The 25415-nt window shown below is 45.6% G+C and overlaps 1 protein-coding gene across 5 annotated transcripts in view; it reads left to right on the top strand.

Annotated features, from left to right (window-relative positions):
- The window catches only part of LOC144764418 (uncharacterized), a 109829-nt gene extending 98874 nt beyond the window's left edge, over positions 1-10955 (top strand). For all 5 annotated transcript variants that reach the window (XM_078650295.1, XM_078650292.1, XM_078650303.1 and 2 more), the window contains one exon: positions 8509-10955. In XM_078650295.1, the coding sequence (XP_078506421.1) occupies positions 9250-10383 (1134 nt within the window). In that variant the 5' untranslated portion in view covers positions 8509-9249 and the 3' untranslated portion in view covers positions 10384-10955. The remainder of the gene's footprint in view (positions 1-8508) is intronic.
- Positions 10956-25415: the final 14460 nt, after the last annotated feature.

Here is a 25415-nt window from a genome sequence, read left to right as displayed (position 1 = left end):
ACGAACCCAGACCTCTCTACCCAGACGGCAGTATCAGAATCGGCGATCTCGCGGTTCCATACGAACCCAGACCTCTCTACCCAGACGGCAGTATCAGAATCGGCGATCTCGCGGTCCCATTCGAACCCAGACCTCTCTACCCAGACGGCAGTATCAGAATCGGCGGCCTCGCGGTCCCATTCGAACCCAGACCTCTCTACCCAGACGGCAGTATCAGAATCGGCGATCTCGCGGTCCCACACGAACCCAGATCTCTCTACCCAGACGGCAGTATCAGAATCGGCGGCCTCGCGGTCCCATTCGAACCCAGACCTCTCTACCCAGACGGCAGTATCAGAATCGGCGATCTCGCGGTCCCATACGAACCCAGATCTCTCTACCCAGACGGCAGTATCAGAATCGGCGATCTCGCGGTCCCACACGAACCCAGATCTCTCTACCCAGACGGCAGTATCAGAATCGGCGATCTCGCGGTCCCACACGAACCCAGATCTCTCTACCCAGACGACAGTATCAGAATCGGCGATCTCGCGGTCCCATACGAACCCAGATCTCTCTACCCAGACGGTAGTATCAGAATCGGCGATCTCGCGGTCCCATACGAACCCAGATCTCTCTACCCAGACGGCAGTATCAGAATCGGCGATCTCGCGGTCCCACACGAACCCAGACAACCTACCCAGACGGCAGCTTATCCTATGATTACCATTATATAGAGGGATCGATCTCACTATTCATCAGGGTTATAGAACTACAATGTCCCGGATCACACAACGGTTGCCAATTTAGATAATGTGCAGCGGGGTCGTTAATTCAAGGGGCTCCTCTCTCCCTTATTCACTTACCTGATCAGGGTTAGCATCTGTTCACATAGCAGCATCTGACTAGAAGAAGTTACCCTCTCATACAAGAACACACGGCACATGTCGGTTCACTAAGAACTGGGGTACTTTATTTCCCATTATACTAAACAAACATATAACACCATACTACAACACATAGCCTGCAAAGAAAAGTAAAAGATTAGGTTGTACGCTCTAATAAGAAAGGGTCGACATCACCTTATTAATATGCAGTCCACACTCAGCAGTCATCTAGGTTCCCCTCTCGTCTGGGCCTTGGCTCGTCTTGAAGTCACACCTCCGCAATCACGGGTACACGGCTGCACCGCTATGCGCTGTTCCCTTCACCCTTCTCCAAGCCCCTGGGACCTTCCTCTCATCGGCTACTCTCCTTCCCTGGCTGTTCTGCTAGGAGAGTATCTGTCTCTCGATTCTTCTCCGCTTTTAGAGTGGTGTCTTTCTTCCCTGGAATAAGTAATAGGTTTGCTACTAACGGCTAGATGCCGCCTACGAACTGACTGCACAACTATCTCGGGCTTTCACTAATATAGAAGCGTGTTTCTTCATGGAAAATTCCAGCCAGTAACCTGCCGCCCACCAAATTCTTGTACCTCCCCGTACCAAGGACACGTTCCCAGCCGGCCGGCCTGATGTTGTGTCTTCGGCATGAAGAAAAATACAATCCTTCGACAAGGGCCGGCCTGAACCGGTTCTCTCCAAGCGAACAACACCTCGTAACTAAAACATTACACTTGACCTAGAAGCATCCCAAGCTGCCGGGGCAGAAAGAAAGATGGAGTCTCTCCCGTTTGAGGCCTACCAGGCCCGAATTCAGCATAACTCCATGGAAAGTATGATAATACCCTAACTAAAGGACGGATTATCCCTGATACTAGCGAATCTATCCCCCAGCCTATAGGTATAAGCTCTAATCTAGGGAGGAGGATGCAGAATTATATCAAAGTGCCTCGTAAATAGGCTCTATCCACTACTCTGACCCTTGCACTGGAATGATAAGAGACTGAAGTCACCATCAATCACCTTTCCTCAAAATAGGGCCGGGAAAATCGAGCAGAACAGAGGGGTAGGGTGGACCAAAGGGACATGCTACCCTTCAGCGCCCGGATGCCTCTAGAGATGTTGCCCTCGAGTGTGTCAGCAGGGCGATGGTAAACATGCACCCCCAGGTACTTAAAACAAACAGGCTCCCATCGGATCTCTCTGTGAATGTCCGGCTGGGGACTATCGCTGTGGACCGGAAACAGACAGGTCTTAGCCCAGTTTACCCGGAGTCCCGACACCTCGCCAAAAGTCGTGAGCACTGAATCAGCTCCGGCCAGGGCCGTCCTAGCGTCTTCAAGGAAAAGCAGTAGGTCGTCAGCATATAGGGAAATGTACTGGTGACCCGACGCAGATTGCAACCCTCTGTAATGGGCCCCCGTGCGGATCGAAATAGCCAGCGGGTCTACTGCAAGGGCGAATAGCAATGGGGATAGCGAGCAGCCTTGTCTCGTGCCTCGTTCTACGGGGTATCGTTGAGAAATCAGCGGGCCCGATTTCACCCTAGCAACCGCCGAGGCATATAATACCGTGGTCCATCTCAGGAATCCCTCACCCAGGCCAAACCGCTCCAGGACCCTGTGGAGATAAATCCACTCCAGGCTGTCGAAGGCTTTCTCTAGGTCTATCGAAAGGATCATGGGATCGGGAGCATCTGTGTGATCACCCTCTAATAGTCGAAACAAGCGTCGGATGTTCATCGTAGTATTACGCCTGGGGATGAAGCCCGCCTGGTCGGTATGCACTAGAGAGCCCATGTGCTCCAGCAGTCGTGCGGCTAATATGCTGCTCAAGATCTTATAGTCGACTGTGAGCATTGAGAGTGGTCTATAAGATGCTGGCTCTGCGCCCTCGCGATCGGGTTTAAGTAGAGGTATCACCAGGGCCTCTCGCATCGAGCCCGGTAGGCGTCCCAAAGTCTTCGCTTCTTTGTAAACCCGCAGGAGTTTGGGGGCCAGGAGTTCTATGTATGCGGAATAAAACTCCACTGGGAGTCCATCAAGGCCCGGCGTTTTATTTCGCGCCATTTTCTTTATGGCGCTTCTGATCTCTCCCAGCTCCACATCTCGTCCCAGATCCTTCGCCTGTTCTGGTTCCAGAGTGGGGATCGGCAGATCGCGCAGGAAGGCGTCCGTCGGAGTGGTATCCGGCGGTAATCGACTGCGATACAGCAGCTTATAGTAACTCCAGAAGCAGTTAAGGATCTCGGGCTGAGTATATACCTTCCTGTTCTCCGCAGTCCGCATGGCCACAGTGGGCGAGGTACGTCTCGTTGGGTTGGCAAGCCAAGCCAGCAGCGTTCCCAATTTGTCGCCCTCAGCCAACGATCTAGTCAGGTAGGCTTTGTGGTCATAACTTCGCAGTCGCTCAACCTCTACAGCCACCGCCTCCTTTGCCGCCAAAGTCTGTTGTTGGAGCCCCGGGCGGCCAGGGCGGGTAATTTCCAGTTCGCGGAGGACTCGATCAGCTCTAGCCAGATCTTCTAGGAGTACTCGGCGTACCCCAACTCTCTGCGTTATACAATAGCCTCTAACCACAACCTTAAAGGCGTCCCATTCCGTGGCTCTCTCAGCAGTCGTGCCCTCGTTCATCTCAAAGTATCCCGTGCTCTTGTCTTCCAGGCCACTGCGGAACACCTGGTCCTCCAGCAGTTCGGGTCGCAATTTCCAGGTTGGCACACAGGGGGTACACTGGAGCCACCAGAGATCAATCAATAACGGATTGTGGTCGGAGATAGTCCTCGTCAGGTATTCAGATCGAACAGCTGAAGAAGCCACTTCCCCCGACTCCAGCAGGCCATCCAGTCGCACATGCAACTCGTGCATGCCGGAGAAATGGGAGTAGTCCCGGGTATGCGGGTGTTGGGCCCGCCAGATATCCGTCAGTCCCCACTTAGTCTGCCAGTCTAACCTGCCCCTGGCCACCCGATGGGTCGGGGAGTCCGGAAGGGGTGGATGAGATCTATCCAGGTTAACGTCGAGCACCGAATTAAAGTCGCCCCCTAACAGGATGGGCCCCGATAGGTAGCGGGCCAAGGAGCCCGATAACGCAGTCAGAAAGGCGAGCTGGTCCGTGTTAGGCGCGTAAATGCAGCAAATGTTCACATCTCTTCCCCCTAGTCTCCCTGCTATTGCTACGTATCTCCCCTCTGGATCCACAGTGTGACTATCTACCTGTAAGGGTACCCCCGCTTTTAGCCATATTAGCGCGCCTCTTGCATAAGCTGAGTACGTGGTGTTGTACACTTGCCCTCGCCATCTACGCTGTAGCGCTAGTCCCTCAGATTTGGTGAGGTGTGTTTCCTGCAGTAGTGCAATCTGTATACCTCTGCGCACTAGATAAGCGTGGACTTTATGTCGTCTGGTCATGGTGTGCAGACCCCGCACGTTCCAGGTGATGCATTTCAGAGTTGAGAGATCAGCCATTGTCCCATGTCGTGTCTTCCTGTCTCTCCAAACATACTACAGGCATGGGCAAGCACCCAGTTAAATCCGTACCGATGACGAGTTCCCCCCTCAACAACAATAAATCAACTTTCAAACATGAATCCCCCACCAACCCCCCCAGAACAGGTTCCAAATAGTACCATCTAGTCCCCATCCAAACTGTACCCGCAGAAAATCTCCCTCCTACTAACCTGACGGTAGCCACCGCAGGTGTGCCTTAAGGGCAATATGGGGGCCGAGCGTCGATGTGGGGTCTCCCCACTGCCAGCTGCATTGCGATCGAGCCCTATGTCATCAGGTTCTATACAGGGAATCCCCGCAACCCTCCACATAGTCAGTTAACGAACAGTTCCCCTGATGAGTCCCATCTCCCCCATTCACTTGCCCACCCCCAACCCCCCAATCAGAACTGGCTCACCCGAAAGTTTCATTGTTCATCAAGTAGGTCTTCCGCTGTCTCCGGGGTCACCACCGGGAGCTTCACGCTATCTGTTTCAGATCCCTCCGTGTCCGAGTGGCCCCCACTCTCTCCAGGCTCCGATTGTGCAGTCCCATGGTCTCCCTGAGGGCCAGATATGGAAGAGACCATTTCCAGCGCACCTCGCCGCTCCGCCTCTGTCTCTACCGTAGAGGGACGAGTAGTCCTGCCTCTGCGATGTCGGAACCTCTTAGGATTCCGCTGTAGTATGTCCTCCATCGTGGATTGGGAAGAGGTTCCAAAACCATCCTTGCCAGCCCTGTACAATTCAAGCCAACTACACGCATCGTCTGGGGTGTGAAAGAACTTGGTGGAGTCGTCTATGATGATGCCGGAAAGAGTAGGGAGTACTGGATGCCCTCAGCTCGTAGCTCTCGTTTGACGGCCAGGAAGGAGTACCGACGTCTCTGCGTCTCGTAAGTATAGTCCGGGAAAATGTTCACACAGCTGTTATCCACCTGATAAGGTCCCCCCTGCCTGGCGGCCTGCAGTAGGAAGTCTCTGTCGCGGAAATGGAGCAGCCGCGCCACCACCGGACGGGGGGGTCGGCCCTGCAGCGGCGGTTTGGCCGGCACTCTGTGTGCACGTTCCAATGTATAGAAGGGGGACAGCCCCTCCGGCGCCACCGTCGTCCGTAACCAATCTTCCAGAAACGCCACCATGTCCTCACCCTCAATTTTTTCCGGAAGGCCTACTATTCGAATGTTATTTCTCCTGTTGCGCCCTTCTGCATCTTCCGCCCGTTTCTCTAGGGCTTCTATTCGGGACAGAGCGTCCTTCACCGTGGCGTCCAAAGTTTTCTGCGCCGGTTCTAGGTGTCGCACTGAACCCTCTACCACCTTCACCCTGTCTGAGAGCTTACCGTGGTCAGCTCCAAGCAAACCCAGGCCCGTTGCAACTTGAGCGATGTCTTCTCGGAGGGCCGATCTAGTCTCAGTGATCGCCAGCAGGATTTTGTCAAGTTGCTCCTGAATATGTGGGTTCCCTGGTCCTTCAAGGTGTAGGCGCTCTTCGTTGTCAGGCGGCTCCACGTCGGAGGCGGTCTGGGTGCTTCCCTTAGGTCCCCTCGGTTTACCCATGGTTTTCAGGGTCTTCGGGAGGGTCTCAGCTGGGGCGGGGAACGGTCAAGCCGGGGGTCTCCGTCGACGCGGCACGGCCGCAAGAAACGGCGTCGCTCTGCAGTCTGTTCCACTGCGGCTACTAGCAGGCCCCCGAGGAGAGCAGGTCCCCAGTCGGCGGTCAAGATGAAGGTTCGCCGGTAGGTCAGTCCGGGACCAAAAGGCAGAGCGCAACGTCGGCGGTCCAGGTGCTCCCCACTTCTGCAATGTGCTGAGCAGATGTATGCTCCCAGCCCCAGTGTCAGGGGCAGGGGAGGTCCTGGATAGGCGCGGAGAAAGCTCTGGGAGCAGCGTGTCTTCAGAGTGCCCCCGGTCCCCACATCGTTAGCCGGCTCCTCAGTTGAGTATCACGGCACCACGCAGTGTGTCCATGCAGCATGGGGTGATGGGGGCGCTCCACAGATCCCAACAGCGGCGCCAGAGCGGTCCGCCCCTCACCAAGCCAGGGGTCAGAGCTAGAGCGGCGGGCCGCCGCGGCAACCTCTGCGCGGCAAGGAACGGGACGTTTCAGCTCCTCCTCACGCAGCACCTCATCAACGTCTTGCGGCAGCGGACCGGAGTCTTCCACGTCCGGCCGCCGGGCGTCTCCAGTCCCCCCAGGGGTCGTTCCTCATGGAAGCGGCATGGCGCCATGCATTGCGTCCTTGCCTCAGGGGGTGGCGAGGGCGCTCCACAGGTCTCCCCCAACGCCCCTGGAGCGGTCCGCTCTCCTTCAAGCTAGGAGCCAGATCCAGTGCCGCGGGCCCCCGCAGCAGCCTCCGAGCGGTAATGAACAGTCCGATTCACCCCTCCCCCACGCAGCTCCTCACCGACGTCTCACGGCAGCGGACCGGGGCCCAGCTCGTTCGGCCGCCGGGCATCTTCAGTCCCCCAAGGGGTCGTTAGGGGGCAGGCTGTATGGTGTCCCCCGGTGGGGGAAGGATCGCCTGTCTCGCTGGGGGTGTCGGGGGTGCCTGTCGTCTTCGGGTCCTCGGCCGTCTCCGATGCGGTCAGGATGAAGCGGGCGCCATCTTGGCCTCCGCCACGCAGTCCTCTCGATCCGTCCGTTCTCCAACTCAGAGACCGCCGCGAATCTCCAGCCGCGTTGATCAGTGTCTGGGTCACAGGCGACATCTTTGTGGGGTTCGGGTTTCCCAGGGAGCCCCCGGGATCAGGATTAGTGATGGCTCGATCGCGGAGCCGAGCTACTAGGCGACCTCCGCCATCGGCGCTCAAGCCACGCCCCCTAAACCAGTCATCATTATGTGACACCGGAGCAGACAGGGAGAGTTCAGAGAGTCATTGCAGCCAGTGGTTTCTATGGAAGACTGGAGAGGATGGGACGAGCTTAGGGGAAACAGAGACTATGGCCACTATGAGAGACTGGGGAGGTTGGGGGAGCCCAGGATACAAGTTAGACCCAGTGCCTGCCCTCTGCAGAGAAGAAGTAAAAAAAAAGAACTAATCTCCCCAAACCTCAACAAATCTTCTCTGTAAAACTCATCCTATTCTTCTTCAAAAATATCCTCGACTCTGCGACTCCTTTCAAACTTCTTTTACTTCTATGAATTCCTAAAGCGCTATTTTCAAGCTTTTCGCTCCTCTATCCACCCTCTATCCTATTCATCCAGCTAACAGGCTCACATGGCTATCACTCCCAATACAAATTTAAATTTCTCGCTACAAATTTACCACTAATCCATCCTTGGGTCCCGGAGTAGTATGCTACTCTCCGAAAAGCACTACAATGCCTCATCAGGGGTAGTAAGGACAGTATACATACAATTACAAATATCAAGCAGTAGGAGGCGTTTGGTTGATGGATATAAACCTCCTACATTCATGCAGTGAAAAAGAGAAGAGTTAGAGTAGCAAATCATTCTGATTGTGTTACTGTGATTCATAGTCATTGGTACATCCATACAACCCCTGTTTGTTCCACCACCTTTGCCTTCATTCCTCCCACCTATGAAAAGTTGAGAAGCGTGGCTCAATGGTTAGAGCGGCAGACCCTGATGCAGAGGTCTAGCCCGGGACCAGGGTTCAATTCCCCGCCTCGGCGGGTCTTGGGCTCAAAATCCCACGGACCTGATAATTCTCGCCTCGGTGTCTATTCTAATCATGGGTCCCCTCTCTGCAACTCTGGGCAATAGCTTGCTTAATCTCCACAACGGCCCCCACAACGCTAAGGATGCCTGGCCTCCACCTTGGAGGTGCCCAGAAGTGGACACCTCACAGGGAAAGCCAGGATGGGTTCCACAGCGGTATTCGTACAAGCGCCTTGAGACCCTTGCGGGTGAGTAGTGCGCTATACAAGTATCAATTTACATTTACATTTTACTTTGGGCCAATTTTGGCATTGATAAAGGCGCTGACTGACTGTCACTGATGCATAGTAACACTGAATATTGGGTGTTTGTTCTCCCAGGGATTTTAACTGAAGAAGTTTGAATGTTTTTTACCTTGTGATATCATTTTACTTCACACAGTCTTTTTTGTGCTTATTTGGTGTTTCCTTCGCAACCGTTTCATACGTGTGGAGTACACTTTTAATTAATTCAAGATTTGTTTTTTCACCCCAACAGGTTAAAGTACTGCAAGAAAGGAAAATGGATGAAACGCTAATAGTGTACAGATAACTTTTAAAATCTTGGAGGTAAATGCAACTTTCAGTGACAGTAATAGAGTCCCAGAAAAATCTTTGCTGACACCGACTACCCAAAGTCCAGAATTGGTGTTTTTGTCAGAAGAGCATAACATAGTTATGATATCAGTTGACTCTGAGTCCTCCACACCAGAACAGCAACATGTGACAAATGAATACAAAAACATTTAACTTGTACAGTAGTTCTAAAGTAATCATTAATATACATAGACGACCGCCCACAGTAATGAACTCAACTGTTCCCGAGAAAGGCAGTATAAATGTACAAAAAGCATGAAATTTTAAATGCTGGTTTTTTGGCGCATCGGAAGCTGATATTGGAGAAACAACACTTAAAGGTCAACCTCAACATAATGCAAAGACTTAATCTGTTCTACATGGGGCAACACTTCTAAATAGGCATCAGGCAGGCCAAAGAGGGTGAAGCCCATATAAATGTTCTGAATATGCCAAGGATGTCTTGCTAAAGGGACAACTGATGCAACATCAGAAACTCAATAAAAGGGAGAAACCAGATAGGTGATCCTAATGTGACAAGGCATTCAGAATAAATGGGAACCTAATTCAACATTGGAAAATCCACACAGAGGAGAAACCATATGAATGCACTGAATGGGACAAAACAATCGTACAAAAATACAAGCTAGTGCAACATCAGAAAATGCACGCTGGGGAGAAGCCAGATGAATGTACTGAAAGTGACAAGAAATGTGTTACCCAGGAAAGCCTAGCACAACATCAGAGAGTTTATACCAGAGAGAAACCATATGCCTGTAGTGAATGTGAGAAGACATTTATTAAAAAGACAGCCCTTATTCAACATCAAAAGGTTCACACTGAAGAGAAACCTTACAAATGCTCTGAATGTGAGAAGACATTTATTACTAAGACAGAACTAATCCGCCATAAAAAAATCCACACCGGAGAGAAACCCTATAAATGCAGTGAATGTGACAAGGCATGTATTACAATGGGACTGCTAAAGCGACATCAGAAAGTCCATACTGGGGTGAAACCATATGAATGTAGTGAATGTGACAAGGCATTTGGTAGTAAGGAACAGTTATTGCAGTGTCAGAAAATCCACACAGGGGAGAAACCATATGAATGTACTGACTGTGACAAGGCATTTGGTACAAAAAAACTGTTAATGCGGCATCAGAAAATCCACATAGGCAAGAAACCATATGAATGTACTGAATGTGACAAGGCTTTTGCACGAAAAGACACACTAGTAAGACATCAGAAAACCGACATAGAGGAGAAACCAAATAAAAGGAGTGAATGTGACATCCACACTGAAGAGAAGCCTGATAAATATACAGAATTTGACAAGACATTTACTACACTGATACTAAGACCACATAAATGTTCTGAATGTGGCATGGCATTCAAAGCAAAATATGTGTTGTCGGACCATGAAAAAATTCACACAGGAGAAAAACCATTCAGATGCACTGAGTGTAAAAAAGCTTTCTCAACAAATAGACTCCTAATGAGACATCAGAAAATCCACACTGGGGAAAAACCATATAAATGTTCTGAATGTAACCAAACATTCACAAGAATTGATTCTTTAAAGGTACATCATGCAGTTCACACAGGTTTAAAACTGCATAAATGTACTGAATGTCACAAGGCATTCAAGACAAGATGGGAGCTCACGGAACATCACAAAACCCACACGGGGATAAAACCATATGAATGTACTGAATGTGAAAAGGCATTCGGTACTAAGGGAAACCTAAGACAGCATCAGAAATTGCATGCAAGAGACAATGAACTGTTGTACTGAATGTGACAAAAATATTTTTTTCAAAGATTGGCTAATATACCACCAGAGAGGTTTCACAGGGGCCAAAGTGTATGAATGTACTGAATCTGATGAGGCGTTCTCTACAAAGGAGCATTTAATGCAACATCAGAGTGTCCGATTTAAGAGTCAGATTCAAATCATCATTACATGTTTGTTAAAACTAAACTTCTAGACACTGTCTTGAGATGTAAGGAGATGAGATAAAAGTTTCAAGTCTGTTTTGAGTAGTAGTTGTACGAGATCTTTACCAAATCTCAGAAAGGTTAAAAACTGTTGTGCAGTATTAATAAAGGGAAAATGAAATAGGATACTGGCTACACAAGGCCTACAATCAAAATGAGTCCACCTCAACCTAATTACTAGGATTGGTAATGGAAGTCGAATTAGCGCAAATGCTTCTATAAAATAATAACTCTACAGTTGTAAATACATGAATCTTTAATTGTTCTGTAACTAAAACCATACCAATGACAATTACAGACATATAAATATAAAATGCAGATCAACAGTTATTGATGGAATCTATAAAATACTCATCTGTTTTGCCAGTCCTTTTTGTTTCTATTATTTCAGTGCTCACGTTCAGTTGTGCTAGGCCTTAATCACAAAATTATGACCAAAGTGATCATATATATATGTCCAACAATCTTCGCACCTCCACACAGAGAGAATTTCAAAGCACCATAAAGAGCATAATATGCAGGCATTCTCTTTTAGAAGTGTTTATTTAGCACACCGTAGTGCAAAATAAAAAAGTATGGATGGTCTATGTGTTTTGGCTCTCCGCCTTCTACTGGACCATAGAGTTCCATCGTCTGGAGAGTCATTTAAAGTGCTAGAGTGCTTTTGATCCCTCATTACTTTCAATTACATTTCAGTTACTAGACTGCTAGCCTTCATATGTAAACAGTGGCAGGTTTGATTTGCCATTCAGTTTATTTTGTGTGGCAGAAAGTGCAGGTGCATACATTTCTTCATTTTTGATGGAAAGTTAGTTCATGATTTATACAACATAAAGTTTTACAGTATCTTAAAACTGGCTGACATTTCATAAGTCTAAACAACCATGAAGTTCATATATTTCTCTTTGCATTATGGAGGAGATTCTGTGACATAAAGTGACCTGTGCGTTTGAGTGTTCTGGGTAAAGGTATTAAAACCAGAAATATAAATACAATAAGAGTTCATATAAAATGTAGATCAACAATTATTGATGTTATCTATAAAATTGGTGTCAGTATTGGCAGCCATTTTTCTTTCTATTCATGTCAGTGCTCACCTTCAGTGGTGCTATGCCTTAATCACAGAAATATGACCAAAGTGATATATAACTAGTCACCAGTAGGTAGTTATAGTTAGGACCAATGTTCCCATAGGAAAAGTGATTTTTGTTTTGTCAATGTTGGCGTCGCTTGACGAATCTTCACAAACTTTTCAAAAAAGTCCCCTTTTTAGGTCACGCTGTAGCAATGCTTGTTTGGCGAGATTATAGTAAGGCTTTCAAAAGTGTACCCAAACTGCAGATTAGGTACAGTTCACGTGAGCCAGGCGCGTGCACATCACATCACACACCATTTGTTATCAGCTTGTGAGCCTCGGCATCAGACTTCAAAGGAATTCGCTCCCCCGCATCAGACTTCAAAGAAATGCGCTCCCTCGCCACAGCAATGCCGAGAGCTTGCTTCATTAGAAGGTTTTAAACAAAGACCAGTTCTGTTAAAAGCTGTGAAGTGCTTCCGGGGTGATTCACAAAACTACAAAACCCTGCACGACACTTCTCTTACAGTAAGGGCCTTGTTTTAGTTTGATATAATACGCATCTTAAATATTTTTGCAGGCAGTTGTCTAGCCTCTATTTTCACCCTGTTCCTTATAATTATTGGCAGTTTTCTGTAGTAGATTTCTACAGAGGAGTTTTGATGCAGACATGTACTGCACTCTACAAGTGCTTCTCTCCACTACTCGAACTTGCAGGTAAATGGTGGGCACAAGGTGCACTGGTTTTACACCAGGCCACCGTGTGTCCAGTCCACCCTGTGTCCACCCTTTACATGCGTCATGTTTCTTTCAGGCCATGTGTGTGCTGCTCATGTCTCCTTCTTTCGCACACAGACTCTTTCCCAGCAAACGTTACCCGTACTTCCTGCTCAGGCTGCCCTCAGTCCTGTGACAGCCTCACAAAGCCCTTCGGACATTCCACGCGATTTTCAATGGCGCTGCTACAAATCACATGCCACTGTAGGAAACCACATGCCTCTTAATCACAGAGATGCTTATGGGAGACAGGACAGTAATTGAGTTTGTACCCGCCATCCGCCTGATTTCAAATGGGCTCTGAGACAACTGTTAATGGACACTTTCAAATCAGCCAGGCCGTTATGTGACCCGCCACACGCACCACTTAGTGCCACATAATTATATGCTACTTAATTACACTGCACTCAATGTAACATACACTCCAAATACCACTCAGTGCCACATAGTTACATGCCACATAATTACACTGAACTCAATGCAACATGCACTCCAAATACCACTCAGTGCCACACAATTACAATCCACATAATTACAATGCACTCAATGCAACATACACTCCAAATACCACTCAGTGCCATATAATTACACACCACATAATTACACTGCACTTAACGCAACATACACTCCAAATACCACTCAGTGCCACATAATTACACGCCACATAATTACACTGAACTCAATGCAACATACACTCCAAATACCACTCAGTGCCACATAATTACACGCCACGTAATTACACTCTACTGAATACAACAAACACTCCAGACAATACCACTCAGTGCCACATAATTATATGCTACATAATTACACTGAGCTTAACGCAACATACACTCCAAATACCACTCACTGCCACATAATTACACGCCACGTAATTACACTGCACTCAATGCAACATACACTCCAAATACCACTGAGTGCTACATAATTATATGCTACATAATCACACTGCGCTTAACGTAACATACACTCCAAATACCACTCAGTCCCACATAATTACACGCCACATAATTACACAGCACTCAATGCAACATACACTCCAAATACCACTCAGTGCCTCATAATTACATGCCACATAATTACACTGCACTCAATGCAACATACACTCCAAATACCACTCAGTGCCACATAATAACACGCTACATAATCACACTGCGCTTAACGCAACATACATTCCAAATACCACTCAGTGCCACATAATAACACGCCACATAATTACACTGCACTCAATGCAACATACACTCCAAATACCACTCAGTGCCACATAAATACACGCCACATAATTATACTGCACTCAATGCAACATACACTCCAAATACCACTGAGTGCCACACAAATACACGCCACATAATTACACTGCCATCAATGCAACATACACTCCAAATACCACTCAGTGACACATAATTACACGCAACATAATTACACAGCTCTCAACGCAACATACACTCCAAATACCACTCAGTGCCACAAAGTTATATGCAACATAATTACACTGCACTCAATGCAACATACACTCCAATTAACACTCACTCAAATAACACTCACTGCCACATAATTACACACCACATAATTACACTCTACTGAATGCAACACACACTCCACACAATACCACTGAGTGCCCCTTAATTATATGCTACTAATTACACTGCACTCAATGCTACATACACTCCAAACAATACCACTCAGTGTCACATAATTACACGCCACACAAGTACACTCTACTGAATACAACATACACTCCATACAATACCACTCAGTGCCACGTAATTATATGCTACATAATTACACTGCGCTTAACTCAACATACACTCCAAATACCACTCAGTGCCACATAATTACACGCCACATAATTACACTGCACTCAATGCAACATTCACTCCAAATATCACTCAGTGCCACGTAATTACACGCCACATAATTACACTGCACTCAATGCAACATACACTCCAAATACCACTCAGTGGCACATCATTATATGCTACATAATTACACTGCGCTCAACGCAACATACGCTCCAAATACCACTCTATGCCACATAATTACACTCTACTGAATGCAACACACACTACACACAATACCACTCAGTGCCACACAATTATATGCTACATAATTACAATGAAACATACACTCCAAACAAAAACACTCAGTGCCACATAATTACACGCCACACAATTACACTCTACAGAATAAAACATACACTCCTCATAATACCCCTCAGTGCCACATAATTATATGCTACATAATTACACTGCTCTCAACGCAACATACACTCCAAAAATAGAATACCACTCAGTGCCACATAATTATATGCAACATATTTACACTGCGCTCAATGCAACATACACTCCAAATACTACTCAGTGCGACATAATTACATGCCACATAATTACTCTATCTATTTATCTATGTATCGCCTCACTCTGTCTACCGCCCTCACTCTATCTATCTATCTATCGCTCTCACTCTATCGCCCTCACTCTATCTATTGCCCTCACTCTATCGACCTCACTCTATCAATCTATCTATCTATCTATCTATCTATCTATCTATCTATCTATCTATCTATCTATCTATCTATCTATCTATCTATCTATCTATCTATCTATCTATCTATCTATCTATCTATCTATCTATCTATCTATCTATCTATCTATCTATCTATCTATCTATCTATCTACCTATCTATTGCCCTCACTCTACCTATCTATCGCCCTCACTCTATCTATCACCCTCACTCTATCTATCGCCCTCACTCTATCTATCTATCGGCCTCACTCTATCTATCGCCCTCACTCTATCTATCGCCCTCTATCTATCGCCCTCACTCTATCTATCGCCCTCACTGTATCTATCTATCGGCCTCACTCTATCACCCTCACTCTATCTATCGCCCTCACTCTATCCCTCATTCTATCTATCTATCGCCCTCACTCTATCTATCGCCCTCACTCTATCTATCGCCCTCACTGTAGCTGTTGCCCTCACTCTATCTATCGCCCTCACACTGTCAATCTATCTATCGCCCTCACTCTATCACTCTATCTATCGCCCTCACTCTATCGCCCTCACTCTATCTATTGCCCTCACTCTATCTATACCCTCACTCTATCTATCGCCCTCACTCTATCTATACCCTCACTCTATCTATACCCTCACTCTATCAATCTATCTATTGCCCCTCACTCTATCTATCTATCTAGCTATCTATCTATCTATCTATCTATCGCCCTCACTCTATCTATCGCCCTCTCTATCTATCGCCCTATCTCTCGCCCTATCTATCGCCCTCTCTATCTATCACCCTCACTCTATCTATCTATCACCCTCACTCCATCTATCACCCTCACTCTATCTATCTATCTATCACCCTCACTTTATCTATTACCCTCACTGTATCTTATCTATCACCCTCACTCTATCTATCACCCTCACTCTATCGCCCTCACTCTATCGATCTTTCACCCTCGCTTTATCTATCGCCCTCACAGTATCTATCTATCTATCTATCTATCTACCTATCGCCCTCACTCTATCTATCTATTGCCCTCACTCTATCTATCTAACGCCCTCTATCTATCGCCCTCACTCTATCTATCGCCCGCACTCTATCTATCTGTCTATGTATCTATCGCCCTCACTCTATCTGTCTATCTAACGCACTCCCTCTATCGCAATCACTCTATCTAACTAACTAACTATCTATCAATTGATCGCCCTCACTCTATCTGTCTGTCTATCGCCCTCACCCTATCTATCTATCGCCCTCCCTTTATCTATCTATCGCCCACACTCTATCTATCTATCGCCCTCACTCTATCTATCTATCGCACTCACTCTATCTATTGCATCACCACAGCATCACTCAGCACCACCACAGCATCACTCAGGGGCACCGCAACATCACTCAGGGGTACCACAACATCACTATGCACTACCACAGCATCACTGAACGCCACAGCATCACTCGTCGCCATTACAACATCACTCAGCTCCACCACAGCATCAATCTGTGCAACCATTCGACAACAACTGGTTCAAATATGTTCTCTCAATGTTTCAAGCTTTAATACAAATGTCACAAAAAGATGTTAATATTTCACTTCTGTTCTTGGATTTTCAGCAAAATAAAATACACTGAACATAATCTTCACAAAAGTTATTTACAAAAGTTTAAGCTATTGCCATTGTAAATTACAAGAACTTTTATTTAAGTATTAATTATTCAAAAAATTAAAAGCCATTGTTATTTGTAATATCAATACATCTAAGACACGTACATACAACACATATTGCATTACAAATGATATAGGTGTCACATTTGCGAAAGTTAAAACTATTGGCATTGTAAATGACAAAGCTATTAATTTCACTATTTTTAAAACCAACACATAAATAAAAGAATGTGTCATTTACAATACCAATAGCTCAAACTTTCTCAATGCGAGACCTATTGCATTGCAAATTCTTGTTTGGTACAGCTGCTGTGTTGAAAGTTTCTGGGTGATCCATCAATCGGGGGGTCGAGAAAAATGGGGGGGTCCCCCAACGCATTTTCCCCATGTTATGTCTATGGGGATTTTTCCATTTTTAACACAACTACAGCCTAACCACTGAATGGAATTACAACAAATTTGACAGAAATCTAGATGTTGGTCCAGAAAGCGTGCTTTTTGTGATAAGGTGGAAATCTGTTCAGTAGTTTCAGAGATATTTAAGTTTAAAAAATATAGATATCTGTGAGCCCAAAATCCTACAGAAACCCTAATGAAATTTGATGGGCTACCAACACTTCAACCAGGACGTGTTGGCAGTCATCTTGGGACTTGGTTGAACCGAGTCCCACAAAAAATGTAAAAAAAGAAGAAACGGGGCAGGGTAGCCATGTCACTAACCATATCATGAGCGATGTAATATGTGAGGTTTTCAGCTGTGCATTCCGGACCCGACATATAGTTAGCTCAGCTAACTATAACTGCTGAATTTCACTGGTTTTGTATGAGTGAAACCTGAGCCTAACTATAATGTCCCAGTAACCTTTGTTTTTTTTCCGTGAATATATAAATATAACATACCTATTGCTTCTAAATAGTACGGGAAAAAGATAAAATAGCAAAACAATAAATCTACAACAGACCAGTAAAGAAGAGGAATGTATTGCAGAAAACACTAGACATAATAATGGTGTACAGATTACTAATACCAAAGTAAATAACTTGTTATCAAGCGTATTACCCAACACACATCCTCAATACTGCAAGTAAAGTGTGGCAACTGTGAGGAGAAAAGAAATCACAATATGCAAAGCACTTTTTATTCAAACATTGAACCCTTGACATATAGACTAGTTGCTACGCGAAATCTCCTGAGGCACAGCCGGGAGACTTGTTGTATTTTAAGAATACTTGTGTCACTTTTAATAATTGTGTTGTTTTAAAATTTACCTTGCTTAGGACACACATTAGACTGTGCTGCCCTCACATTTTCCGCCGCTATCCCGTGCAGCCGAGTAGGTGCTGTGGCAGGGGGAGTTAGTTTTGGCCGCCATATTGGGGGTAACCCGGGATCACCGCTCCAGTGGTTCAGCCACTCCCATCCCCAGCCTGAATATGAGTGGCACACCTTCCCGGCCGCCCGGCCGCGCCCGGTCGGGACCAGGGGCCATACCCCCTGGTTCTGGAAGGGGAACCCCTCTGATGTATAGCAGTGCTAACCTACACGGGTTGAGGCCTAATAATAGGTCAGAATGTCATCACACCCTAGACCCTGCAAAGCCCTCTCTGGTATGTTGTTACTGTCATCGTCATTTTAAATCTTACAACCACCTTGATCGAGATCGTACTTCCACTACACAATATAATTTAGCCCTCCTAAACTGTAGATCTCTGCCCAAACATTGCACCGAAGTAGCCCTTTTAATTGAGGAATATAAGCTGGATGCATTATTTTTAACTGAAACATGGTTGCAACTAGGGAATGAACCCGATATTATTCGGGCTCTTCCGTTAGGATACGGTATTTGCAGAATAGATCGTAGCTCAAGAAGAGGAGGAGACCTGATCATTATTTATAAAGATACCTACAGGTGCAGATTATTACCATCTCTATTCACGGACGGGGAAAATCTCACCTTTTCACTGGAACTGTCCCCAACCGACTGCCTATCAGGCGTACTCATCTATCGCCCTCCGGAGGCGATAAAGGATTTCATCCCCAAACTTATTGATTTGGCCTCAGAACGAGTGGTTGCCATGGCGAATTTTACTACTTTAAGAGATTTTAATATACACTTAGAGGATGTAGCCCTTTCTGCAACTAATAATCTTTTATCTGGCCTCCAAGCGTTGGGTTTAGACTTGAAGTGCCTCCTTCCAACACATGATAAAGGCCATCTCCTTGACCCGGTCTTCAGTAATTTAGACAATCTTACATCAGGGGACCCCATTTCTCTACCTTGGTCCGACCACTCCCTAGTTCCCCTATTTTGGGTAACAAAGGCTGGATGGGGAGCACAACCATCTAACATACGGTGGGACCGGAAGTGGGGTAATCTACCACTGGATGAATGGAAAACATCCTTGGAGGCAGCCAAGCCATTGCTAGGCACTGACAATGAGGAGGCAAACACAAAATTCAATAGGTGGATCCAGGAAACTCTTGATAGGGCTCTCCCCAAGGTTATTGTTCAAAAACATAATAGAAAAAAATGTAGCCCCGTGGTATAGCCCCCAACTGAGATCATTAAAGCAATCTTGCCTTAAGTTGGAAAGGCTATGGAGACTTGACCCTTCGCAAGAAACAAAGGAAGTCTATAGGAAGGCGATTAGGAGTTACAAAACTGAGATTAAAACGACCCAAGCAAACTTCTATGAGACTAAAATAAGTACTGCAGCGAACTCTCCTAAAGAGATCTTTCGAATAGCGAAGTCTCTCATCAGCCCTCCACAAACTTCTTCTTTAAAAGAAGGGGCTCTTGAACGTTGCAATCAATTGGCGGGGTTTTTCAAAGAGAAAATACAAGCGATCTACACTGCTTTCCCTCCCAAGCAGGTTGACTTGGTGGATAATATCACCACAGATCTAGCTTATGTACCAGTGCTTGATCAACTACATCTTCTGGACGCAGAGATGCTCGACAAAATTGTCAGCAAAGTCACCTCGGGCTCTCCGCTGGATGTGGCTCCGCCCCAACAGCTCAGAGCAGTTATCAAGGCTATAATCAAATTGCAAAGGGGGAATCGTTTTAGCCACCACAAGTGTGGAAGGGTATGCTCAGATGTGAGTCCCTTGCTCACTGCACCATCAGGATTCAAGCAAGCCGGGCCGAAGACGGCTGTAATGCCAGAAACCGGTCCCCGGAAGCTTGTTTCCTTTCCAGTAAAGAATTGGCTTGGTAGTTTGGTCTGCCCTGTTCCCTTGATGCACTGGGCCAGGGACAGACTAATTTGCATATAGCCAGGTTCTGAACTGGGATGGTGCAGTGAGCTAAAAAACGGTGATGGATCAAACTCTGATCTTTTGACTGGGTAGGAGTGTTCTGCTTTATTCAGATACTCTGTCCATCACCACCCCCTTTTTGAATCGTTTTAGCCACCACAAGTGTGGAAGGGTATGCTCAGATGTGAGTCCCTTGCTCACTGCACCATCAGGATTCAAGCAAGCCGGGCCGAAGACGGCTGTAATGCCAGAAACCGGTCCCCGGAAGCTTGTTTCCTTTCCAGTAAAGAATTGGCTTGGTAGTTTGGTCTGCCCTGTTCCCATGATGCACTGGGCCAGGGACAGACTAATTTGCATATAGCCAGGTTCTGAACTGGGATGGTGCAGTGAGCTAAAAAACGGTGATGGATCAAACTCTGATCTTTTGACTGGGTAGGAGTGTTCTGCTTAATTCAGATACTCTGTCCATCACCACCCCCTTTTTGAATCGTTTTGGCCCCCTGCATTGAAGCAGTGGCCAGGTGGATGGAGGACTCTTATCTCCATCTCAACGGAGATAAGACGGAGATCATGTTATTGGGCAACTCTTCTCCTACACTTTCTATCCAGCATGGCCCTCATGTCTAGGACCAGTGCCACCGCCAAAGTCACATATAAAAAGTTTGGGCGTGTGGCTAGATGACACCCTCAACTTCGGCCATCAGGCTACGGTCTTATCATCAACCTGCTATGGGTTGTTGAGGATGTTACGCAAAGTTCTTCCTCTACTTCCATTTGTTGCTTGCAGAATTATGGTCCAGGCCCTGATATTATCTCGGCTGGACTTCGGAAATGTCCTGTACCTAGGAGCCCCACTGACCACAATAAACAAACTACAGGTGGTTCATAATAGTGCAGCAAGACTACTCCTACAGGTTCCTAGGAGACAATCTGCAGGACCAGCGCTTTGTCAGCTGCATTGCTTACCTATGGCCGCCTGGATAAAGTTTAAGGCGATGTGCATAGCCCATAAGGTTATGTGGAAATCGGGCCCAGCCATCCTTCACTCTAGGCTGTCGCCCTATGTACCATCAAGAGCTCTCCGCTCCAGTAACCATTTTCTGGCCACTACAAGGAAAATTAGGAAATCAAGATGGGGAGGTCGCTCTTTTTCTTATTCGGCGGCCAGATTATGGAATTCACTTCCCCAGTCAGTAAGAGAGATCCGTAGTCTGACAACCTTCCGCAAACTTCTGAAAACACATCTATTCAACTGGTAGTGTCGGCTGAGACTTTTGTTTGTGGCGTTATTGGTTCTTGAAGCGCTACGAGGCCTCCGGGTAGTTTAGGTGCTATACAAGTATTTTTTAATAATAATAATATACAATAGTCAAAGAACGTATAGACAACATTGTATAAATAACCTGGCTTCATGACTGCAAAAACCAACTAATTGCAAAAATTAAATTATCTCTTAGGCTGAAACCTAAAATCATAATGTAACCTCAAAAGGCTGGGTGCATATCACTTAAATAGAATTGAGACATGAAGAGGGTACTTTTAAAATCAAAGCATATTAGAATGGAAAAAGGACAAAGACATTTTTTGAGGAACATTGAGGTAATTAAACGGAACCATGCCTTTTTGGAAAAAGACCTGATGTTCACACCCTAGAAGGACAAAATGGAACATTTCTGGTGAAGCCAAAACCCTGAGATGGTATCCAGATAACAGATAAAGAATATAGACCCATATCTCTTATCAAATCTTCCTACACACACCCTCATTTTATACCTTATGGTTAACTGTTCCATTTCTTTAAACCTATCTCTTGACCTAACTGTAAGCATAATCCTTTCTGCTATTCCTATCTTCCACCCTAACTATAAAAAACCTTTCCTCTCCTTTTCAGATTCCCTTAGTGGAACTCCAGCACACACACTTATCTATAGTTGGCCTACTTTTTCTTTGTTAACATTTATGTGTACTAGAAATATTTAGATGGGGGAGAAAGAAGTAATTGAGGGTTCACTACACTTCCAAGAATGCATTCAAAAATAATCATAGGAGAGTGAAACTTAACATGCCTATCTCCAAAGTCTCACAAACAAATAGTTTTTTTGGACCCTCACCCACTAGTTCTTGCCATTAGTGTATATCATCTCCACTGGCGTATCATAGAGGATTGTTTAATCATCGGGTAACCCACTTGGAGAAGGCGATGTCCAAGTAGGTAACGCCTCTGCCATGAGCAAATGCTTCTGGATGTAGAATCAGGCAGGCTCTTTAAAACAGTGAATTAAAATTACCCTGACCCCGGGTACCTTTCTTCAATATGCATTGGGACAGAGTTAGGTTAAAAACAGGAAGAGATGTGTAAGGGACAAACTACTGATCCTTCACATCTCACATATATTGTACGGTTAACCATCTACATGTTCTGCCTTTCTTGCCCTATGGGTCAAGTGGCTTCTGTCAGGACCTCGCAAAAACAGATCCCTTTGTCAGATGTTGGGACAATGCCCTAGAAATCTCTATACTTTTTATCTGGTGTTGCGACAATGCCCTGGAAATTTCTAAACCTGTTGCAGTTAGTACACTCCCTCACGGTTCTTCAAGAGTATTTTCTGCTACCCATGTCTAAGTGAACTTGAACTGTCTGTACCTTTTCTGTAATTGCAAGGCCTTGAAAAATGACCAAGCCAAAAGTGTTCCTAACAAGATGTTGGTTTGCTTCTCTTCCAAATTTCATAAGCTAATTACCAGCCATAGCTGATACCAAGTGTCTGCAACTGATTGGACACGTATTCTGTAATCCTTCTTTGTTGATGCACTAGATAGTCTCAACAGTCGAGCATGTGGACAACACACCTGCCGCACCCCTTTATCACACAATGTTATTCTACAGTGATTGGGTGTACAATTAATGCTAATGTGAATTTTTGCCTTCTTTGGTCTTCACCTCATCATGTATTCTGGGGAAATCACTTTTTCTGTATCATAATTTGATCTGTATCAACACACCTTTAGTAGTTTTCGTTTATAAAATACCCAGAGAAAATTCCACAAATTGGAGAGGCTGTTGCCAGCTTATGTTTCCGTAAATTATGTGTGAAGCTGCTTCTGAAACTTGGCAATTGTCTGTGTTTCTTTAATTGAGGTTCTACATGGGTTGTAAACCAAAAGGAAGACAAAAAAAATTAAGACGTTTTAGTGCCCATTAGTTTATTATTGACTGCCTATGTAGCATAAAAGAATATATCAATTTAACCTGGTTCAAGATAAACATGGATAAACCAAGGTTTTGGTAGGGGGCAGTGCCCTTTACAGTCTTGTCTACCTCTGTTTGGCTGTTTCCTTTCAGTGCAGGAAAAATCATTACAATAAATGTAATTGATGGCAGATTTATGTCAATTCAAAATTATGTCCTTCCTGCAACCAGCAGGGCAGATAACACATGGTCATGGTCTAGTGCACTCTACAACAGGAACCATGTGCAGTTGGGTCGAGCAGAATGTCTGGAGACAATTAGTCTCTCAGTGTGCCAGGAGTACCTCCTTGGTCTATTGGTGGTTCGCGGTGTAAGGCTCCACCCTGGTCGTGAGATGCTTCTTCGGTGGTTAGGGTGATGCACATGGCATGATGGAGGGACTTCACATTCTCAGTAGTTCAATGTATTGGTGGTGCTGTTCTACTCCTTCGGCATGTCTGGTTGTTAATCGGGATGCCATCATTACCCTAGAAGCCAGTGACTGTGGGCAGATGGTCGCACTGTTACGTGTGGGGTAGCGATGCGGTTCATGCATACAGGTGGCTTTCATTTGGTTCTCCTGGGCTGTCGCCAGTGACATTGCTCCACATCAGTGGCTTGCGTGTGTCGGTAGGTACACTCTCAGGTAGTGGCACGAGTCCTTGGTTTATCACCCTTGATCCTCTCTCCTGCGTATCTGTGGTCAGCAGGTTCTTCAGTGTGACAAATCTGGTCGCACACCTTTCTCTCCTCTCCTTTTTCAGTTCTCCCTTGCAATGTGGTGTCCTGCCACACTTTGCATGTGTTCTCTTCATCTTCTGGTGTGAGGTGGCTTCAGGCCACTTGTCTCTGGTTTTCTTCTCATCATGGATCTCTCGCAGGTCCTGTTGTATCTGTGAAGCGGCAGCTCAAATAGCAGTGACTTCCCTTGGCAGTGTCTTTACTGTGTTGGCAGCGGGTGGCTTGGTGCAGTACCTTTATTGTTTTCCGTGAGCCAATGGGTTGTGTTACATTTACTTTATCATTAGAATTGTATCCACTGTGACTTTAATTATATATGCATCCTTTCAGCATGCGCTGTGTATATTCATGTGGTATTCCACATTTGAATGTGGATCACGGTATGCATTCTGTCCTGCGTGTCAGTTGCCTGCTGATGATCTACTTGGACAGATGTGTGCCGTGCTGCGTCCAATAAACTATTTATTTTAACTTACTGGAAGAAGTTTCTTTCCAACAGTGGCGGCGAGGTAAAGAACCTGATTACATTCCTCCCTATTTAGCAGCACGGGAGAGGAATGTACGTCGAATTTTGGACATTTTTTACTTTCAATTTATTGGATTTCGAAACCTACGAGGCTGCAGTTGTATTTCTGGAGCGTAAAACGGAATTACTCGGGTGAAGTATCTCAAAAACGGTCACTTCATATTTTTGCAAATAATTGTATTGTGATCCTTACCAAGATGTATATAATAACAACCGGCTTTGGAACGCAGGTAGAGCAGTATTCTATGTCAGGAAGCGGAGGCGAGGATTATGCTAGTCCTTTCTCCATTTTATTGGACAGCAAGTTAAAAGTATTCACACGCACTCAGGTAAGCGTCAGACATAACGTCACTTACACGCTGATTACTAGCGTAAGACGTTCATGATCATCTCGCTGCCTATGCGTGCAACGTAATGGTGGCCATATTTGATTACCATGACAACCATTCACCGCGATTTCACGAGAGGTGAAGGAGTGCAAATTTAACCCCTCAGCGGCTTGTCTTATTTCATTTAAAGACAAAAGAAGAAAAGGAAATTCTACAATAACGTTTGGAAGTGTTTGTTTTTATTTAAACACGAAGTTATATGCACATTAACACCAAGGAAACATTATTTTAATTTAACACGAAGTTATGTGAACATTTTAAGACTATTGAAGGAGTTCTGTTTTTTTATTTTTTTATTATCATTTCTCACAAGACTACTTACCTCATACTCTCCACATATTGTTATCCACCCAGTTTTTTGTTTGTTTGTTTGTTTTGTCATTAGTTTCCATATACACATTTTAAAATGCAATTTGATCCTCCCTCCAAGTTTTTACAGAATAAAGGGGAACCACCCATACCCTGGTCAAAATGGAAAGAGGAATTCTTCATTTATATGAAGGCAATTGACGGGGAACGCATGGGTGCGGAAAAGAAAAAAGTATTTTATTGCACTGTTTGGGATCAGAGGGACAAGATATTTTAAGAACTCTTCCGCAGATTATTGCACAAGATGGAATTGGGGATAACATAATGTGGAAGCATTAGCATGATTGGA

This window comes from Lissotriton helveticus, chromosome 1_1 (assembly GCF_964261635.1).
Source record: "Lissotriton helveticus chromosome 1_1, aLisHel1.1, whole genome shotgun sequence".
NCBI classification, from domain to species: Eukaryota; Metazoa; Chordata; class Amphibia; order Caudata; family Salamandridae; genus Lissotriton; species Lissotriton helveticus.
This window is presented reverse-complemented; position numbering and strand designations above follow the sequence as displayed.